The 17,769-nt window shown below is 39.9% G+C and overlaps 1 protein-coding gene across 28 annotated transcripts in view; it reads left to right on the forward strand.

Moving 5' to 3' along the window:
- The first annotated feature begins 601 nt into the window (after nt 1-601).
- Nucleotides 602-17,769, forward strand: part of elna (elastin a) — a 60,352-nt gene continuing 43,184 nt past the window's right edge. For 19 of the 28 annotated variants that reach the window (XM_037775133.1, XM_037775136.1, XM_037775140.1 and 16 more), the window contains exons 1-5: nt 602-909; nt 11,375-11,443; nt 12,653-12,700; nt 13,948-14,043; nt 14,644-14,673. In XM_037775133.1, coding sequence (XP_037631061.1) covers nt 834-909; nt 11,375-11,443; nt 12,653-12,700; nt 13,948-14,043; nt 14,644-14,673 — 319 coding nt within the window. In that variant the 5' untranslated portion in view covers nt 602-833. The remainder of the gene's footprint in view (nt 910-11,374; nt 11,444-12,652; nt 12,701-13,947; nt 14,044-14,643; nt 14,674-17,769) is intronic. The other 9 variants (XM_037775141.1, XM_037775147.1, XM_037775157.1 and 6 more) reach the window with 2 other exon arrangements.

Raw genomic sequence — 17,769 nt, forward strand, 5'->3', positions numbered from 1 at the left:
CTCCACTTCTGATCTCTGTTACACGACTGACAACGACTATTATCCTGATGAATCCACCGAGAGACTGCACAGACATAGCAGGCTGACGTTTCTTGGGTTCTTTGCTCTCTGTCATCTATGTGTGATGCCGACAGTTTTCTCATTTGGTTACTAGAACCCCTGTGACTGGCTTCCACACATGGGCTGCCAGACACAGTGCACTGCTATTTCCATCTTATTCCTACCGCCAGTGAGTTTGTAATGTCTTGTTCTGATATTTTGTAGACATACGCTGATAGTTGCTGTGTTCTTTTCCCTCTGCCTTGAAGTTTTCTGGATCACTTTCCTTAAGAAAACTAAAAAACTAAAGTTACGGCTTGTGTTGAAAACCAACCAGCTGAAAATTAGAACCATGGAGGACAGGTAATTATCTGGGTATGTGGTTTGCTCTTCCTCAGCCTGTCTCTTGACTCTTATAGATAAGTACGCTCAGTATCCATGCAAATGCTTGGCAGACAGTTCAATTCCTTCTGGATGAGAGGGGGGGTGTCTATCTCTCTCTCTCTCCCTCTGTGTCTCTTTCACTCTCTCTCTCTTTCCTTGCTGGCAGCAGCGTCTGTGCTGTTGGCAGGAGTGACCAGAATAAAAACAGCAACACCAGACATAGAGGGGGAAAAAAAGCAAAGTGATCTATTGAACCACAGTCTTTGCCCTCTCTTAATTACGTAGAGTCTCATATCTTTTCCCTTTTTTTCACCTTTTTCCCCACTCTTAAAGACTCGTGGCTTGTAGTAATTAGTTAGAAGAGAATAAAACCAGCTGATCGGGAGAGGGGTGGTGCATTTTCGAGTGAGATGGCTAACAGAAACATGCTGTTGCTCTTCTGTGGACTCTTCCTCTTAGCACTGATTCAGCCCTCTCTTCAAGGAGGTAAGTGTGAGCTACAGGTGAACTGAGCAAATTATTTTTGCTGCACCAACCACAGACTTAGAGCAGGTGCAATTTTTTTTTTTTTTAATTAAAAGCTTTGTTGATGCTTATCAACAAAAGATATCAATGACTTCTTTCACTTATTTTAAGTGAGGCATTTTTTATATTATACAAACCAAATATTAGTTATCTGTTGCAGTGTAATTTTGTGTAAATTTATATGAAATAAAAGTATTGTATTTAGTGATAACTTTGATTGTTTTACTGTTTGTTTTGGCTTTATCCCAGTTATAACTTAAAATGGATAATTCTGCAATTGCATTGCAATGTATTTCTGGTTTGATGATTTAAATACATTGATCATATAAAGCCCCATTCAGTCATGAAAATGAAAGATCTGGCTGATGTTTTGCACTCTTTACTGAAGCCCTGAATAGTTCTGCTCCATCACACCATTGAAGAAGACTCTGTAATAGATAGAGAGGAAGTTTTTCTTCTTCTGCATTTACATGTCCGTTGCTGCTAAGTTAGAGGTGAAGTTCAGCGCTGTCAACAGCTTGACCAGATATTTTCTTACAATGACTTTAAATTGTTATTGGGTTTAACAGTAAGAAATATCCCTGCATTATAAATTTATAACAATGCTAATTTGAAACTAAGCAACCATTCATTGTGTGGTTCTCTATAATAATTTGTCATGCATTTTTATTGTATTCTAGAGAGTTAAATCACATCCTACACACACACTTATGCATACTTAGTGTATGTTTACATGGCTGCAGACCATACTTCATAACATGTCAGGAAGAGAAGATTCTCCAGCTGGTCCCTCTTAAACGTTTGGTTTAAATTCACCCCTGATGAACTCCTGTAGGTGGACAGACAGTGTATGTGAGTGTCACCTTCACAGCTTTGACCAGGTCTTCTCTTGAAGTTAGAGGACGGTTCTGCCTATCCATGAATCCATGAAGCAGCCACATGCAGATTTGAGAGGCTAGCTTCAAGTGCAGTTTAAAGATATGACTTATCTGTTTCACACAGAGAGAGAGTTTGTGAGCATGCCTTTCCTCCCACTCTCATTCAAATAATGCGTTTTCTTTTTCGCCCCTTTCTGCATAGCTTTGATTAGGTTCTTCGTCTGTACTTTGGCTGAGATTCTCTGAGTTCAGCCCCCAACTGGAAAACATGTTTAGCATCTGGGGCTGAGTATGCTTGAGTCCAGTCCATGTTCCATTGTATTTATTTGCTTAAAAGTCCCAGCTGTTGGCGTTCCAGTCTTCCAGTGTCCTTTCAGATGCATTATGTTTAGATTGTTAGATTCCTAAAAGAAACATTTTGTCCATATACAGTCTCATTTTGTCCTAGCTGTTTTATTGGCCTCATCTAATTTGATCATGTTGACAATGTTTACCAAGTCTGTTTTTTTATCAGGTCATAGATTGTATCATCTAAAAATGTACTTGACCCTCTTCTCTCTGCCTCGAAACACATTTATCCTTTCTTCTTTGTGCCAGCCACATTTCGAGGTGCATTCAGGCATATAATGTAGCGGGTAAAGGAGCCAGCAAATATCAATATTGGCTTTCGCAGCACAACTTTGATCTCAACTGAGTGCTGAATCATTCGTATCAAACCTTTCTGTGGCGTTCAAACTAGTTCCATCTGTGTCTGCGCACTCTAACTTGGAATAAAAAACCTCTCTTGGCGTGGTCCAAGGGTCAATTATCTGTGAGTAACATGAACCTCATTAACACCCAATCTGCTCATTTAATGCCTCTGCACAGACAACACCTCTTACACTTGCGAAATTCAACCCTAGAATTATAATGTAGTGCGAGGCTTGTCTGAATGTTTTCCACAGACAAGTGTAAATGAGTTATGGTCTTAGAGGAAACATCTGGGAAGGAGTATGTTAATAAATATGCCTGCAGTCATTTTACCCTATAACCCTGTGCAGGTACTTAAGCATGTTTGCTGATTCTCCCTTATATGATGGAGGACGCAGGCTTACCTTACATTCTACAAACAAACATCTGTCACATGGATACAGTGAGTTGGATGTTATTCTTATCAAAATAAATTTGTGTCGACACAGCTTGGGCTCAGTGGCCTATTTTTTATTGCTACATTTGATAACTGAATCAATCCCAGACCTTTGACGGTTGATAAAATTCTTGAATAAATTCCTCAACTTTGGAATTTAGTCAAGTTTATTTTTCACTGCCCCAATAAATGGAAGAGTGAACACAGCTCATAAAGTATTCGCAAATTCTTTGCAACTTTTACATTGTACGTAAATGCTCAGAGTGTATCAAGTGTCCTGTCTCTCTGTCTCTCAACTTGACATGTGATATTTCTCCAAAAAACCTCAACAACCAACTGGAGGACTTGTGCAAAAGTCATTGGTTTGGCTTTTATGACGGACATAGTTACTGTAATAGCACAATTGTGACGGGTTAGTGGCAGATGAAAAGGGAAAAATAGCTGCTCTGTTCCTTCACAGTCTCCGAAGAATTAAAGCGTGAGATGTTTTCTTTAGTGCTGCTGGAAGCCAGTATGCCTCATTTGGCATTAGCCAGATTCAGCCCTGAGACTTCAGAGGAATTTAATACATTAATCAGTGACACTCGCCTGGCTGTAGGTAAAGTTAAACAGTGCAGATTGGATGGCATGCCTTAGTTGTCAGATGTTAGATACCCAAACTGATTGTCATGATTCCCCATACCCCTTCAGGCTTTAGTGTTTGGTAATGCTTTAGTGGTTGTGGATACCTCTCTGGCTCTATGATCCCTCTTCTGGGAAGGTTGATTGCCAACCACAGCATACTGGATTAATGTGACACATAAATTTGGCATCTCAGGGCTCAATAACTCTACTCTGTAATTAAAGAAAATGACCATTTGAAGTACCGTCTGAGCAGGACATGGACGTTTTTCTTCAGTGCGGGTTTCGTTCAATTTCTTCAACTTCTTTATTGCCGGACCCACAAAGGCATTTTGATTTGTTGATGTTGAGTGGTTTTGGTGTGATTTGTAGTGAGGTGACATCATTCAGTATTCATTTGGGAAGGAGCCTTTTGGTTACGAGCACTGACTGACCAAGTTTTGCTATTGTGAAACAACTGTTATTCCATGTATCCATGTCTGGCATACAAGCTGGGAAAGTGGTAGGAGATTGGACAATTCCATCCATGGTTCGCAGTTTTACATTAAAGCATGTTGGCTGGCTGTGAAGTCACTTTCTGCTTCAAAGCTCCAAGCCAGAAGCGATTACTAACATTTTTCCTATCACCATTTTTACTGTAACTACTGTTAAGTGTTGTAGGGATTAGGCCGGAGGTTTGGGATGGATGAGTTGTTTTAATAGACATGTAATTCAAACGGACTGCACTGTAAATGCTAAGGGTACAACTCCTTTGCACTATACTCATATTTTTTTACTATCAGTAGTCGTAACTTTGCAAACCTGATGGACTGTTCGATGCAATCCATTTCCTTCATAGATGGATGACTGAGTTGTAAGAATGTTGGATCCCAAATCAGCGAGTCAAACGCCAACAGGTTTCTCACAAAGGCATCACTTTTACATATGTAGATATATGGCAATAGTGTGTCCTCACTATTGAAACAAATATCAGTTAATAATGTATTTACTGTAGCTCTTACAGTACTCTTTGGTTGTGGATGAATGTCAGACCTAACATCTCCCAGTCAGATGTTTGGTCTGCAATCAACCGCTGCCAAGTGTTCAACAAAGAAGCATATTAACTCAGATGATTCATTCCAGCCACTCTGCAAGCAGCCTTCACTAGGCTGTTAGCTGCAAGGAGCAGTCTCACTGGGCTAGCAATCTGAAATGGCTCCCATCAGGAATGTTTTCATCTTGACCCGCCACTGCCCACCGACGTCCAAGTCCTTCTAGGTTTACAAACAACATGACAACATGAGCATAAACATTAGCATAAAGATGTTTTTTTTATTAAAAAGCTATAACTGATGAGGAAATAAAATAGAATTCTGATTAAACATATTACATCAATATAATCAAAATCCTCTGGCATGAAAACATTGTATGCTGTGTTGTATTAGTTTCAGTGCACTTGTTTGTGGGAGAAGGTGGGGGTAAACATGGCACCTTTTGGCCTTTGGCATCAATACGTTGGTCTAAACCAAACGAAACAGCATGTCTGTAAGTGTGTTGTTTGGTTTTAGCAACACAACTACTGGAGAACATGTCCAATTCCCACATATTTGTTTTGTAAAATGATTGCAGACTGGACTGGATGAACATACATTTTGCTCTCTTTCACATAAATCATAGATTTTATACATTCCCTTTTCAACTATGTACTAGTAAACTGCTTTTGTCCTTGCCAGGACACTGTAAAAGTAAAACTGTCAATATATTGTTCATAAATCTGATTGATGATTCTTCCCTCAGTCATTTTCTTTCTCACAATTCAGATGTTGGGCCACAATATTTCATTCCAAAGTGCAATTTCAGTTTTGAAAACCAAAACTTGCTTTATGTCCTATACTCAATATTTCAGCAGCTCAGTCATATTGCTGTTATTTTCAGGTATTGCATCGGTTAATTTCGTATATATTTTGTTGAAAGAGCTTAAGATAGTCGGGGGGAAAAAGAGAGACAGCACATCGTATTTGGTCTGACATTTCACATATCTCTCAATAGTGATTGAAGCTCCTTATGGTCCTTTTGACATTGCGCCCAGCAGCAGTGTCAGTTCTGATGTGGTCAAATAAATCAGTTTCTGGAATGAGTCATAGTGTACATTTTTTGTTCAACTAGCCTTTTGTGATTTCACTTGGCTGATAGTCATCTTCAACCATGGCTTCTTCTTTCGTCATGTGCAGCACTGAAATACTTCCACTGCTGTTACAAACCCCTTTTTTAGTTTCAAAGGCATGTCTTTCCTAATTCTGTAATGACTTCCTGTCAACTGCTCATGGGAAGACTTCACGCAAGACACCCAAAGGCGAGCAATTGAACAATGACAAGATTAAAATCAGGTCTTTTTAGGCATTGAGTTTGTTTGCCGGTGCATACCTCAAACCGATGTTCTACTTCAGAGAAGTGTCACTGAGACAAGGTTGGGCAAGTGTAGAAAGCGAAGGTGGAGTCAGGTTGTGCTTGGTGCAAGAAAAAGATGGACTTTCCCATTTTAATTTTTACTTTCTTTGATGCTCCTCACACTCGCCTCCTCCACCCTCCAACATGCTGTGGAAAATAGACAGTGCAAGGGGTGACTGATAGTGGGCCAGCTGTCACATGTCTGATAACGGGAGATGTAAGGGTGCCAGCAACCACAGTGTTTGCTTCACTGCACTGTTGCTCTGGGTTGCAGTATGAGAGCTTTCCATAAAGACAGAACCAAACCTCCCTCATCTGGGACAGTGGTTTTGGATACGTCTGAACCCAGCAAGCGGTTGTTAGTTTGCCAAAACATTTTTTCATTTTATCGAAAGTGATGGAATTAGTGGTGCAGAATTGTGTAAATGGCAGGTGGTCGTATTGGTGTAAACACATTACAGAATAGTTTTCCTCAGGACTTCCCAAACTATGTGGAGCGCAGCAGATCATGAATGGTAATGGTCCTGTAAGTCTTTTGTAAAGGACGGGGAACGCCGTGAAGTTGCATGTGTGAGTGTTGTGTATATACTCCTATGTTTGTTTTGTACGCCTAAGTACCATACAAATTGTTCCATCAACTCTATGGCATTTAATTATTTAGTGAAAGAACAATTATTATTACAACCACAGCGCAGGGTCGTGAAAATGTCACATTAGTCATCAGCTCGGTGTAGTTGAAGTAAAACTAAACTCTTTCAAGTCACAAAGAGCAATTGCAAAAGCTGTCATTAACATGGGAGGTACTACGGAAAAACACGTCATTGGCTTTGGTTTTATTCAATAACAAAACAAGTTCTAACTTACAATTACCTAACGTCTCTTGTATTCCGTCATTATTTATGGGCCCAATAACCCATATCCCCCCCATAAAATGTGTTTTAAGAGTGTATAAACTTTACACATAGACTGTGGATAAATTCATGAATCACATTGATTTTTGTCCCGTAGGCCGTATCACCAGTATTGATGCTCAGGCAAAACATCTTGCCTGCGAAATAGTTGATAAACATGTCACTTCCTACTTTCTAGGCCGACACGCAGAACATGACATGATACAAAACTAAACATAAAAGGCGCTGGATACGGTCCTTTTGTTAGCTTGTGTCTAGTGGACTACGTAATTTTATCAAATTTCAAAACAAGAGAATTGGTGAGACGAAAACACTCGCATACACATGTTGTGTATGAAAACGTTTTTTATCTAAGCCTTTGAGCTTTTCACACATTGTCGTTTTTGTGTTTTATAAATCCTCTGGAAACTGAATTCTGGTTATGAAATTTCTCTCGCCGCCTTGTTAGATTTGGGATTTAATATCCATGTGAAAGTATGAAGTGGTGACAGGATTTTCCCTCCAAAAGGAAAAATTCACCCTGAAGCACGTCCCTGTTGTTAAAAAAAAAAAAAAAAGCTTAATGCTGTTATATCACAAGACAAGCCAGGTTGAGCGAAAATGGGAAAACAATTCCAGACAAAAAAAAAAACACACGGTTGCAAACCCAGTCTACAATGTTAACCCCGCCACCATGTCCCTGTGGGCCTTTACATTGGCTGAAATTTGTACACCTCCAGTGGGAACCATAAAATCTGTCCACCAGCTTTATATACAGTATGCAGACAGTTTAGAGATGCCTTAGCATGTCAGCAATCATCCTCATGGTCACTTCAGAATGCATAGAAGTTGATTTTCCTTTCTTTCTTCATCTTTACCTACTTTTTTAAAAAGTTTTTGAAGTCTGTGTTCAAAACATCCCTCTCTTGTTTCAACTTTGTGTGCAATCGCACTGCCTCTAAAAGGTGGGCTCAGGTGAATGAGGTGAATTATCACGTCTTTCTCCCTGCAGTAGAGCTTCTCCTACTGGTTGGTTGGGATACAGTATGTGTGTGGTGAGATGGGATTGGGAAACCACTGGGAACATTTAAAAAAACAAATTTAATTAATTATTTTAAAATGTAGCCTACTATGGTAACCCATGTTTATCCCAAGTGGTAACATACAGATATCGCATGTGGGGCTGAGGGTTGCCCATGTGGGTTGCACTTTATAGCCGACGGGACACACATTTCAGCCCATCAATAACCCATGTGACACCCATATGGACATTTTGACAGTGAGTTAATTTATACATTAGTCCCAAGACTTGTTCTACACTGTTAATGACATAGAAACATTGCAGGAAGTGTCAGTATCACATTCCCGGACCAAGTACCTTTTATATCCGTTTCATATCCAGCTTTTGTCAACACAATAGTGTCACAACCGTTCAAGATGCAGTCACGAAACTGCACAGGTGTGTAGTTTAGATCAAAATGAAGAACGAGTTTGAAGATGAGTGGTGTCAGAGCAAGGACGCCGGAAGAAGGGGGGTAGGAAGTGGGGAAGGTGCCATTGACCCCCCCTACATACTTTACGCCCCTGGCACGATTTGGCATTGCTGCAGGTGTGATCCCATCACAAGATGGTCTCCAGTTTCCCTTGTGCTGATGACTGGCTGCATTCCTAGCTTACTGACACCCTGTCCACTGTGAGTCTTACAGTTGGACCACATTCAAGTCCAAACTAAGTGGAGTGATGATAAATTCAAATCACTGTCAGGATTCCTGCGAGTGCATGTACATCATCACCCTCTTAATGCACTCAGAGCAACTCTGGGCTCACACTGCGACCGTAAGAAATGTCTATTCATCATTTCACAACAGTCATTGTATTTAACTGATGGCAAGAAGGCTTATTGCTTGCTTCTATAATTTATTGATTCTTCCGCATCTTTCCTTTCTCACATCATCTATCTTAATAAGTTATAAAATTCTCCCACATATCTTGCTGTGTTCCAGTGTAATGAACCTGCCCCGAGCTGAATAATATAGTTGAGATAGTTAAGAAAAGACTTTTAACTTGTCATCTTAGTTTGTTTGGCTTGTCAACATAAGGCAGTATTTGACATTCTTACTTTTTTATCTTTTATTAGATAAGCCATTGTTTCGGCAATAAAAGCCACTACACTATAATGCATTTTAAAATCTTCTTTCCCAGGGTTTTTTATTCACAAACATTAATCATATCATAAACACTCACGGCAAACTCTTGACTGCCTTGTCTAATCCCTTGTGCTCCACAAGTCAATCTTGTCAGTCACACACATTCCAGCACATTCCCATGACCTGGCTGAGTTCATAAGGAACGTAAACGCATGATGACGATAATTAGGACAATCGTAAAGAAATCTTCAAATTTATTGAGGTAGGTCAGGTCACTTGGCAGAGGTCATTATGTGCCTTATTTGGAAGCACGGTCTCAGTGAACTCGATGCACTCTGTAAAAGCGGTAACAGTAGCATGATGGGATTCTAAGCCAGAGGAAAAGTGGAGCAGACACACACTCCCTCTTTCCTCGCTTGCAGTGCCGAGACAGGAAATCCTCCTTTTGATTTTGAAATGAAGGAGCAGAATTGAGAACAATCCCTCCAACCCCGTCGTGTGGTGCCTGCACCTGAGATTTCTGCCATGGAGCCAATGACATGGGCAAACTGACAGAGAAACACAAACACATGCACACACACATTACTTGCATTGACTTAACATTGGACTTTATTATTTATTCCTCATTTTTATTTGAGCCTGCAGGATTCAGTTGCTTCTCTTCAGTCAGTCCTCAATATTACATGGCCAAACCCGAACAAAACTGATTAGTTCTACCATCATCCAGCTCTGAATGAGTCAGGATGAGTTAAAACCTCCCTCTCATCAGTCCATTTGTTCATCCAAGGAGTAATTTTGTGTCAAAAGCCACATCTGCTGAAAAAAAAAATAAAATTAAGGCAAATTTGCCTAGATTGCGCACAAACTTACTTTGTAAACCCTCTGTTGGCTCACCGCTTTTTGCCTGAGAAAAGAATTTTTCTCTTAAACAAAAACAGACAAAAGTGTTTTACCCCTTTCTATCAGATTTGGAGCATCTAAGTAAATATGACGACGTTGTCCTTGCTCACTTCAACATAAACAACTCGCGGTTATATCAACACTTTCAGATTCTGCCGTGTAGTTTCAGATTTTCTAAACTTTCCAACCAAAAATGAAGGCATACTCCCTTGCTCATTTTCTTTACGAGCCAGTCATCCCACACTTTTGTTTGTTCTCAGTATCCTGTATATATCTTCAGAACCCATCCAACACTTGATTCTTAGAGTATGCGTCTGGATAATGCACTTCACTGGTTTCTCCCATTGATTGGCGTTGACTGCTCATTTTCTTAATACTTTCAGAATACTGATGTTATCATGGCACGAACCCCATTGCATATGCCACAGCTTGTTAGTGAAAAGGTCAAAGCCTTCTTCAGTGCAATGGAGCAATATGCAGGCATACTTAATAAACTGCATAGATTTGTACTTTTTGGCATTCTTCAGTGGCATGTTTCATGGATTTTCATTCAACTAAATCGGACAGTAATACCTTGTAATGTTCTTCCCCTAATGGCCACACTCAGTGGACACAACTCAAAGCACAGTGTTCACACAGTATTCACTAATAAACACATGAACGCCTTTGACATGTGGTTTAAATTAATTGGCCTCCCAACACATCCAAGGGTCATTAAACATAATCATTGTGGTCCTGCAGTCACATTCTCTCCATGCATTTTGTTTTTAGTGATAGAAACCAGGTTTTTTCCCTCGAAAATATATTGTATTTTTGGCCTTAGCTCACCAGTCTCGTTGGATTTAGCTGTTAGTCGTCCCAGAACAACTGGAGCCATTTTTTCATCCTCCCTTTCTTTTATTTCTGTTCTTCTGCACACATGAGGCCACCATGTCTGAGATCCAGAACGACCATCTCAGGAGTTACTCTGGGTCACGGCCAGAAATCAGTCGAGAAATGAGGCTAGGGGATGTAGGTGGGGGTTGAGGGTGTAAACAGTGCTGCAGCAGCTTTCTGCGAGAAAGTCTCCAACTGCAATACCTCATCAGAATGAAAACAATTGGAATTCTCCTAATCAAGCCTATAAAGTTTTTTTTTTTTTTTTGCTTTCACATTTGCTCTGGTCTTGCTTGTTTCATTGTGCACCCCATCACTACTGTGACCCAGGGCAGATTTCAATTTTGATGTCTGTCACAGATGATGAAAGTGTTTGGGAATGTTTATCTAATAAATGGGGTCATTGTTCAGAAATGCTGTTACGAGCATTGCAATAAAAGAATAATAATAAAAAAGAAGACACTGATGGCTTGGAACTGTTTGGCCACACTTTTACTGTAGCTAATGTCATGCATGTTTGAGATAGAGGATGACCTTTGCTTTCTCTGTTGTGTGTTCCAGGTGTGTATGTGCCACAAGGTGCTGGGATTGGACCAGGAGGCACTGGACCAGGAACTGGATACTATCCAGGTGACAAAAGCCTCCAGTGACTGTCTGGACAGTTTAAACACAAAATAATTCAGAACACAGCCACAACAAACAAAGTCTGTTTGTCTTTAGCAGAGTTATAGCAGTTCAATTATACTACTACAGACCAGAGGTTTCACTAAAAAGAAACACTAGTATAAACAATATCTTAATGTGAACCTGAAATTGAACTAAAAGTAAAGATACTCACAGGATGTGTAGAAATGTAGTCATGTGTAGTTAATGTTAAAAGATAAAATGATTATATACTGTATACACATATGACTGTAATTGACAATGTTTTGCCATGAAATACAAACATTTCACAGTTGGTTTGATGGTTGAAATGCACACGTTTAGGATAATGTGATATTAATGTTTCAAACAGTTTAAAATAAGTCACTCACAGTTGTTTTAGTCTTTTGCAAAACCCCCAAACCATTAGTGCTCTTTACTTTTCCTTCATGCGATACAGCATCACATTAAAGCCTGATGTTCACAGTAAGGCAAACTCATAAAACAGCAATGAAATGCCAACTTTCTGGAACTGATCATTGTCACATAATAAGAAGAGATTGTGACCGCTCCCTCCATGTTGTAGGCATTGACTTAATATATGTATATCTCTTCCCATACCCAAATGAAAAGCATCATTAGCAAATTCCTCCAACATTACAAAGCTGTCAGATTTCCTCATAAACATAAATAAGTAACAGTTAAAGGTCAAGTTTCTTAATACTGTTGTGCTCAAAGTTCTATATACTGTATGGGCAACTGTATAGCTGTCATGTTTGTGTTGACCTTTGTGGTTTATTCATGCTGCACGCTCACTGTCGAAGCTGCATTTTCTCAACAACTACCACCATAGGATGGTGTGCCAGTATCCTGTGAAAAATGATTACGTAAACAAGCACAAATAAATATACAAGTATGCATACATATGTACATACATAAACTGGTGTACAACATATCATATTACTTTACTTTAATCGCAGTATGGTCACTGCTCCCTCATAATATAAAAAAACGTATATGCATACATGTATAAAATGGCACAAGACGCCACAACACACTCTTGTGCTGTCCCTAAGAGAAAGTAAGACGGACGTCAGCTGGTGTAATGATAAATTGCTGGGCCAAAAAACTGTCCATTACATCACTACATGTAGGCATACCATAACTCTATACTCTGTATGATTGTTGTTTTACAAGGGGCTGCTGGAGGAGTCCCTGCGGGCTATAAACCAGCTAAAGCTGCAGGTGAGTAGCAGAGACATTAGATTTATGTTTTTTTCCCCCCATCTACTGTATAAAATACATTTATCAGAATCACATCTGGTTCATTCAGAACTGGTACACTACTGTTTCTATTACTGTGATTTTGATACAAGAAACTAAAACTGTTTGTTTCTATGTAGGAAATTATATTGTAAAATATTCAGAAATCAATCTTGAACATTTTCTTTTTTTTTAGAAAAACGCTTTTATCCTCATGATCACCTGATACATGGTGGATTTTATTATTGATCAAATGTTTAATTTTTTTCTTTATGGTTATTCAATAGTTCTTTCGATAAATTATGAAACTTTATTCTTTCAACGATTTATTGAACTTTATTCCAGGTTGATCTGAAACTACCTGCAGAGGTTCATATGTGAAATGTTTGCTTTAACTCATTATAAATTCAATCTTTACCATATAATCATGAAAGCAGTGTTGCTTTCCCAGGGTCCTGGTTGTCTTGTCCAAACGGCCGTTCCCCACTTTGTACTTAATGCACAACCACAGATATTCTATCTGGTGTTTGTCATTTCACACATCCATAGCAAATACACTCAGCTCTGTATACACAGTCCACTTTAGCAACAGTTCACCAACCATAGTGTCCTGGCATGGCTTCAGCGACCATTTGCTGAACAAGTTTGACCCTGTGCACCTTTTTATAGCTAGGAGTACTTAAGCCAGGACTGCAGGAAGAACTGACGTGATGAGGCTTTGTAATTGTGATATTCTTATACTGTGAGTTGATACTTGTTAGTTGGAGCACCCAACAGTATCACATTTACAGCATGTTAACTAAAACAAGAAGAAATCGTTCCAAAGACAAATTCCCTGTCAACACTCAGCTTTGGTTTGGTCAGAGATCGAGAAGAAACACATGGTGAGACTTCCTTGTCACACCACCACAAGCCAAGAATAATTAAATCCTTGGGATATTGCTGTGGCAATAAACGATGTGTGTGGGGCTAACCACTGTTGTTTAGCCAGTTTATTGGGAAACATTGAGATTTGCAAATTTGAAGCCTGTTACCACTTCTCTGGTACAAGCTCAGTGGTAAGTAATGATTATCGGCATCTAGCAATGGCAACCCTAAATGATAATAATGACATGACATGAACATTGTTAGCAGATGATAATGATAAATGTTGACAACAATAATGACGATGACAGTTTTGATCACAATCACACCTATGTATGTATGTATGTGTTTTACCCTGACACTAGGAGGTTATGGAGGTGGAGCACGTGGTCTGGGGCAAGGTGGTCTGGTACCAGGAGGTGTTGGACATGGTGGCTTGGGCCTTGGAGGACTGGGAGCAGGTATGAAGATACAAAACACTTGCAGACACTGTTTTATTATAGCAGAGTCAGTCAGCATATAATCTCTATAAACAGATATCTGCATATGAATGCATAATCTGTAGGTAAAGGGACAAGATTTTGGTATCGGAAGCGTTCTGGTTTCCGTTCAATCATTTTTGAGTGGGCTTTGGTTGCATGCAAGTAAACTGTCCATGTGGAGAGCAAAAGAGGTGGAACGCATTGGCTGAAATGCAATGTCGGAACCCATCCGCTACTGTCCGATGATGATTTAGCTTTTTTATTAGTTAAAGAATAAACTGTTAACTTAGTGTAAACTGGCTACTTGTGAAACAATCTGGTCGTAGACGTTGTCTCTCAACTCCAACTCCATTTCTGCGTCTTAAGCTAATCGGACGTGATCAATGACCGACACACGAAAGAGGAAGTCTTGTCCCAGATATCCGCTGGCTACAATGGCGCGTTGCCCCCAGAGGCTAAATCGTCGTAGTCAGACCAATAGCCGATGGGTTCCGAGATATATGGCAACATGGAAAATGTTTTAATATTACAGTGCAAACGCATAGCCTCACTTGCATTTTACTTGTTTTCCCCCAACAGGAGGTGGTGGTGGAAAGCCCCCTAAACCAGGTAAGCTGGAACATTTACGCATGGTATTGTGTTTATGGAAAATGGTGTAAAGTATTAGAAAGGGCAGATTTTATGCTGTATGTACATATATTAAAATAGTATGGAAAATACATAATTTGTCATGTAAAATAACTGTACAATTAACAGTTTAATGAATTACTCAATACTAAGATGTAGTCACAACCCTGTGTTCTTACTGTACAGTACAGTACAATACAGTAATGGCTGTAAAACAGTACTCTTATAGAGGTGAACAGATTTGTTTTGTTTTAATGGAAAAGTCCTCTGCACTATATTGTTGAAGTGCCTTGTAAGGAAGGAAACAGAATGTATTGTTATGGGGTGGATAAAGTAGGTCAATGTATAGACTACGTTATGTTCACACACCAACAAAATAGGGAGACCTGTACAGATGCCGGGCACCGGCTAAAGAAAAACAGCCTTTTGATTGGTTTTCACCAAGTTTTTCTTATCACCCCTGTGTTTTTGTCGGGGTTGGTCCACACTGGTTTGGCAGCTGTTTGGGGCGTCCTGACTGGGTGGGACCATACAGAGATTGTACGACTCCTACACCTCTGCTGTATGAGGGAGTGATGATTGGCAGAGTGCAAATGTCCATCAACGCCTGCCAAACAATGGTGCCAGAGCACTGATTAATGTTATTGTAACGTTCGACCCTTACAATATCTGGAAACCTCCGTGTTGAAATTTACCACGGCCCTTCTCTCCGATACCCTACAGTAAATATTTTCCTTTGCGGTTTCACAGTCTGCGCTGCATTGGTGCTTTAGCAATGTTTACCCTTCGTTTAATTTCCGTAAGCACTGCTGATACAATCTCAACCTACCTCTATGTGTTTAGAGAGATAAGAAACCAAGCCATCGTCTTATAGTCCTGATAACACATGGAGCGGGTTACAGAAGGGTCCCTCTGGAGTGCCACACCCTCCGCCCTCTAACATGAGTTGCAGGACCTAATATCCAGTATTTGGTGGAGGTTTATTTTGGCTGGGCTCTGCAGAGCCTTACTTAGGAAGTATTGCCTTGGCTTTGTATGCATTAGAAATCTCCCTCTTGTTCGTGGCATACAATGTTAAAAGCAGCTCCTCATGTTTTTGAAATTTGTGCAATTTGGGTCTGGGTGCTCCCTCTCATACTAATCTCTGTTGTACGGAAAAACCTCTAACACAGAGCTCAGGGTCAGCTCAGGTTTTACACATTTTTTAAATGAAAGGAGAGACTTAAATTCGCTAAAGGGTTGTAATATGTTCCACTTCATGGTAACTTTCATTGTAATTTTATCCAGTAATCTTTGAATGTTGGTTTCCATCAGGGGTGTCATTTCATATTGGCAATTTCCATTCCATCAGCTATGAAGCTATCCAAATTTGGATATGACAACTTTTTACATATCTTACAAGTATAAAGTTTCCATTACTGTACAAGTGTACGTCCACAGTTCACCAGCAGGTAAGCCTCTCACAATAGCAGGTGGAATTCATCTGTATCAGTTAGTCAGTGTCTGGCTTGTGTCGCAGAATACATGCCAGAAGAAATTATATGCTACAAGCATATGTAAAAGATGCTGACCCCTTTTATTAAAGGAAAAGTGTGTAGCATTTAGGGGGATCTATTGGCAGAAATCAGTGGGCGACCTCTGGGTCTGAAAAGTGAAGCCAATGCTGAAGTGTCTTAAACTTGCATTCTTTCTAACAGCCAGCAGGGGGCGACTCCTCTGGTTATGAAAAGAAGTCTGATTGTATAGAAGTCTATGAGAAAATGAGCCTACTTCTCACATGATTTATTACCTCAGTAAACATTGTGAACATGAGTTTATGGTCTCAAACGCTAGTTTCAAGTCTTCTTCAATACAGCATGATGTTCATTTAGTAAATTATGGTCCCATTTAGAATCAAATCGTCCATATAGCAGTGTATGCTTTAGGGCGTGGCTACCTTTTGATTTAAAGGTTGCTACCACAGTGTTGTCCGGTCTGGGAGTTGTCTGTGTTTTTGTCTTACAACTTAAACAACAACTTACCTTTCACAGTGTGTTTTCAGTTTATGAAAGTCAATTGTAACATTTTGGTCGCCCAAAAATGTCTTATTCAGATTTCGGTTGTACTTAGCTCCACACTCTCATGTCACTTCTGGTTGTAAAAAACTAAGATGGGGACAGCCAAAATGCCGAACTCAAGGTTTCAAAATGGCAGTCCACAAAGCAATGGGTGGCGTATGTCTTCTTTAGAGTATAATCACCTGAAAATAAGAATCGTTGTGTTTTTGTTAGCTTAGAATGAGCCATTTATATCTACATATGGAGCAGGTCCTCTTCACTGAGCCGGCCGCCATGTTTCTACAGTAGCCCAGAACGTACAAACCAAACACTGTCTCTAGATAGGGCTATTCACGTTTTCATGTTTTCCGAAAAGGCCACCGTAGTTCTCCTACACGCTTGGCACACGGGAGAAGTTTCAACTGGTTGCAGTCTTCAACCTCACTGCTAGATGTTGCCAAATCCTACAGGCTGCACCTTTAACCTATTAATATATAAAGCAGGATTCTGTTACTAAAGAGACACAAATACAAACAATGGTAAACTACTCACAGGCACACACACACACACACATGAAGAGAGCTGCCATTCATTCCTGTGTGGAAGCCAAGCAGTGACATTACATTCCACAGATACGCACCTTGCCTGGCCACTAATGGAGAACAGCAGCTGGCTATGTGAGTAGCGTGACTGCAGTGAATTGCAGCGTAGCTCATGCAAGACCTTGTAAATGTTACACTAATTGTGAAGCCTGTCAGCATCCAGCTTTGACAATACACTGAAAGCTGGAAAGAGGAACTTTCTCTTTAGGAACAGCTGTTGGACACCGCCTCCTTTCCTGTGTTCCCTCAAGCAAAGATGGATTCAATCCTTGTGGTGTTGTTGCCAAAACTTGTTTTTTGTAGGCTAGCCTCTTGTCACTTTCAGACAGTGTTAAGGCCGTTAACAAGAAACATAAAGGTTACTGTTTTTGCTGTTGATTAGTTTAATTGTTCCGTTGTAATAGTCTGTTTTAGGTTGAGAGAAGATGTGTCTGGGTGGG

This window comes from Sebastes umbrosus, chromosome 7 (assembly GCF_015220745.1).
Source record: "Sebastes umbrosus isolate fSebUmb1 chromosome 7, fSebUmb1.pri, whole genome shotgun sequence".
Lineage (NCBI taxonomy): Eukaryota > Metazoa > Chordata > Actinopteri > Perciformes > Sebastidae > Sebastes > Sebastes umbrosus.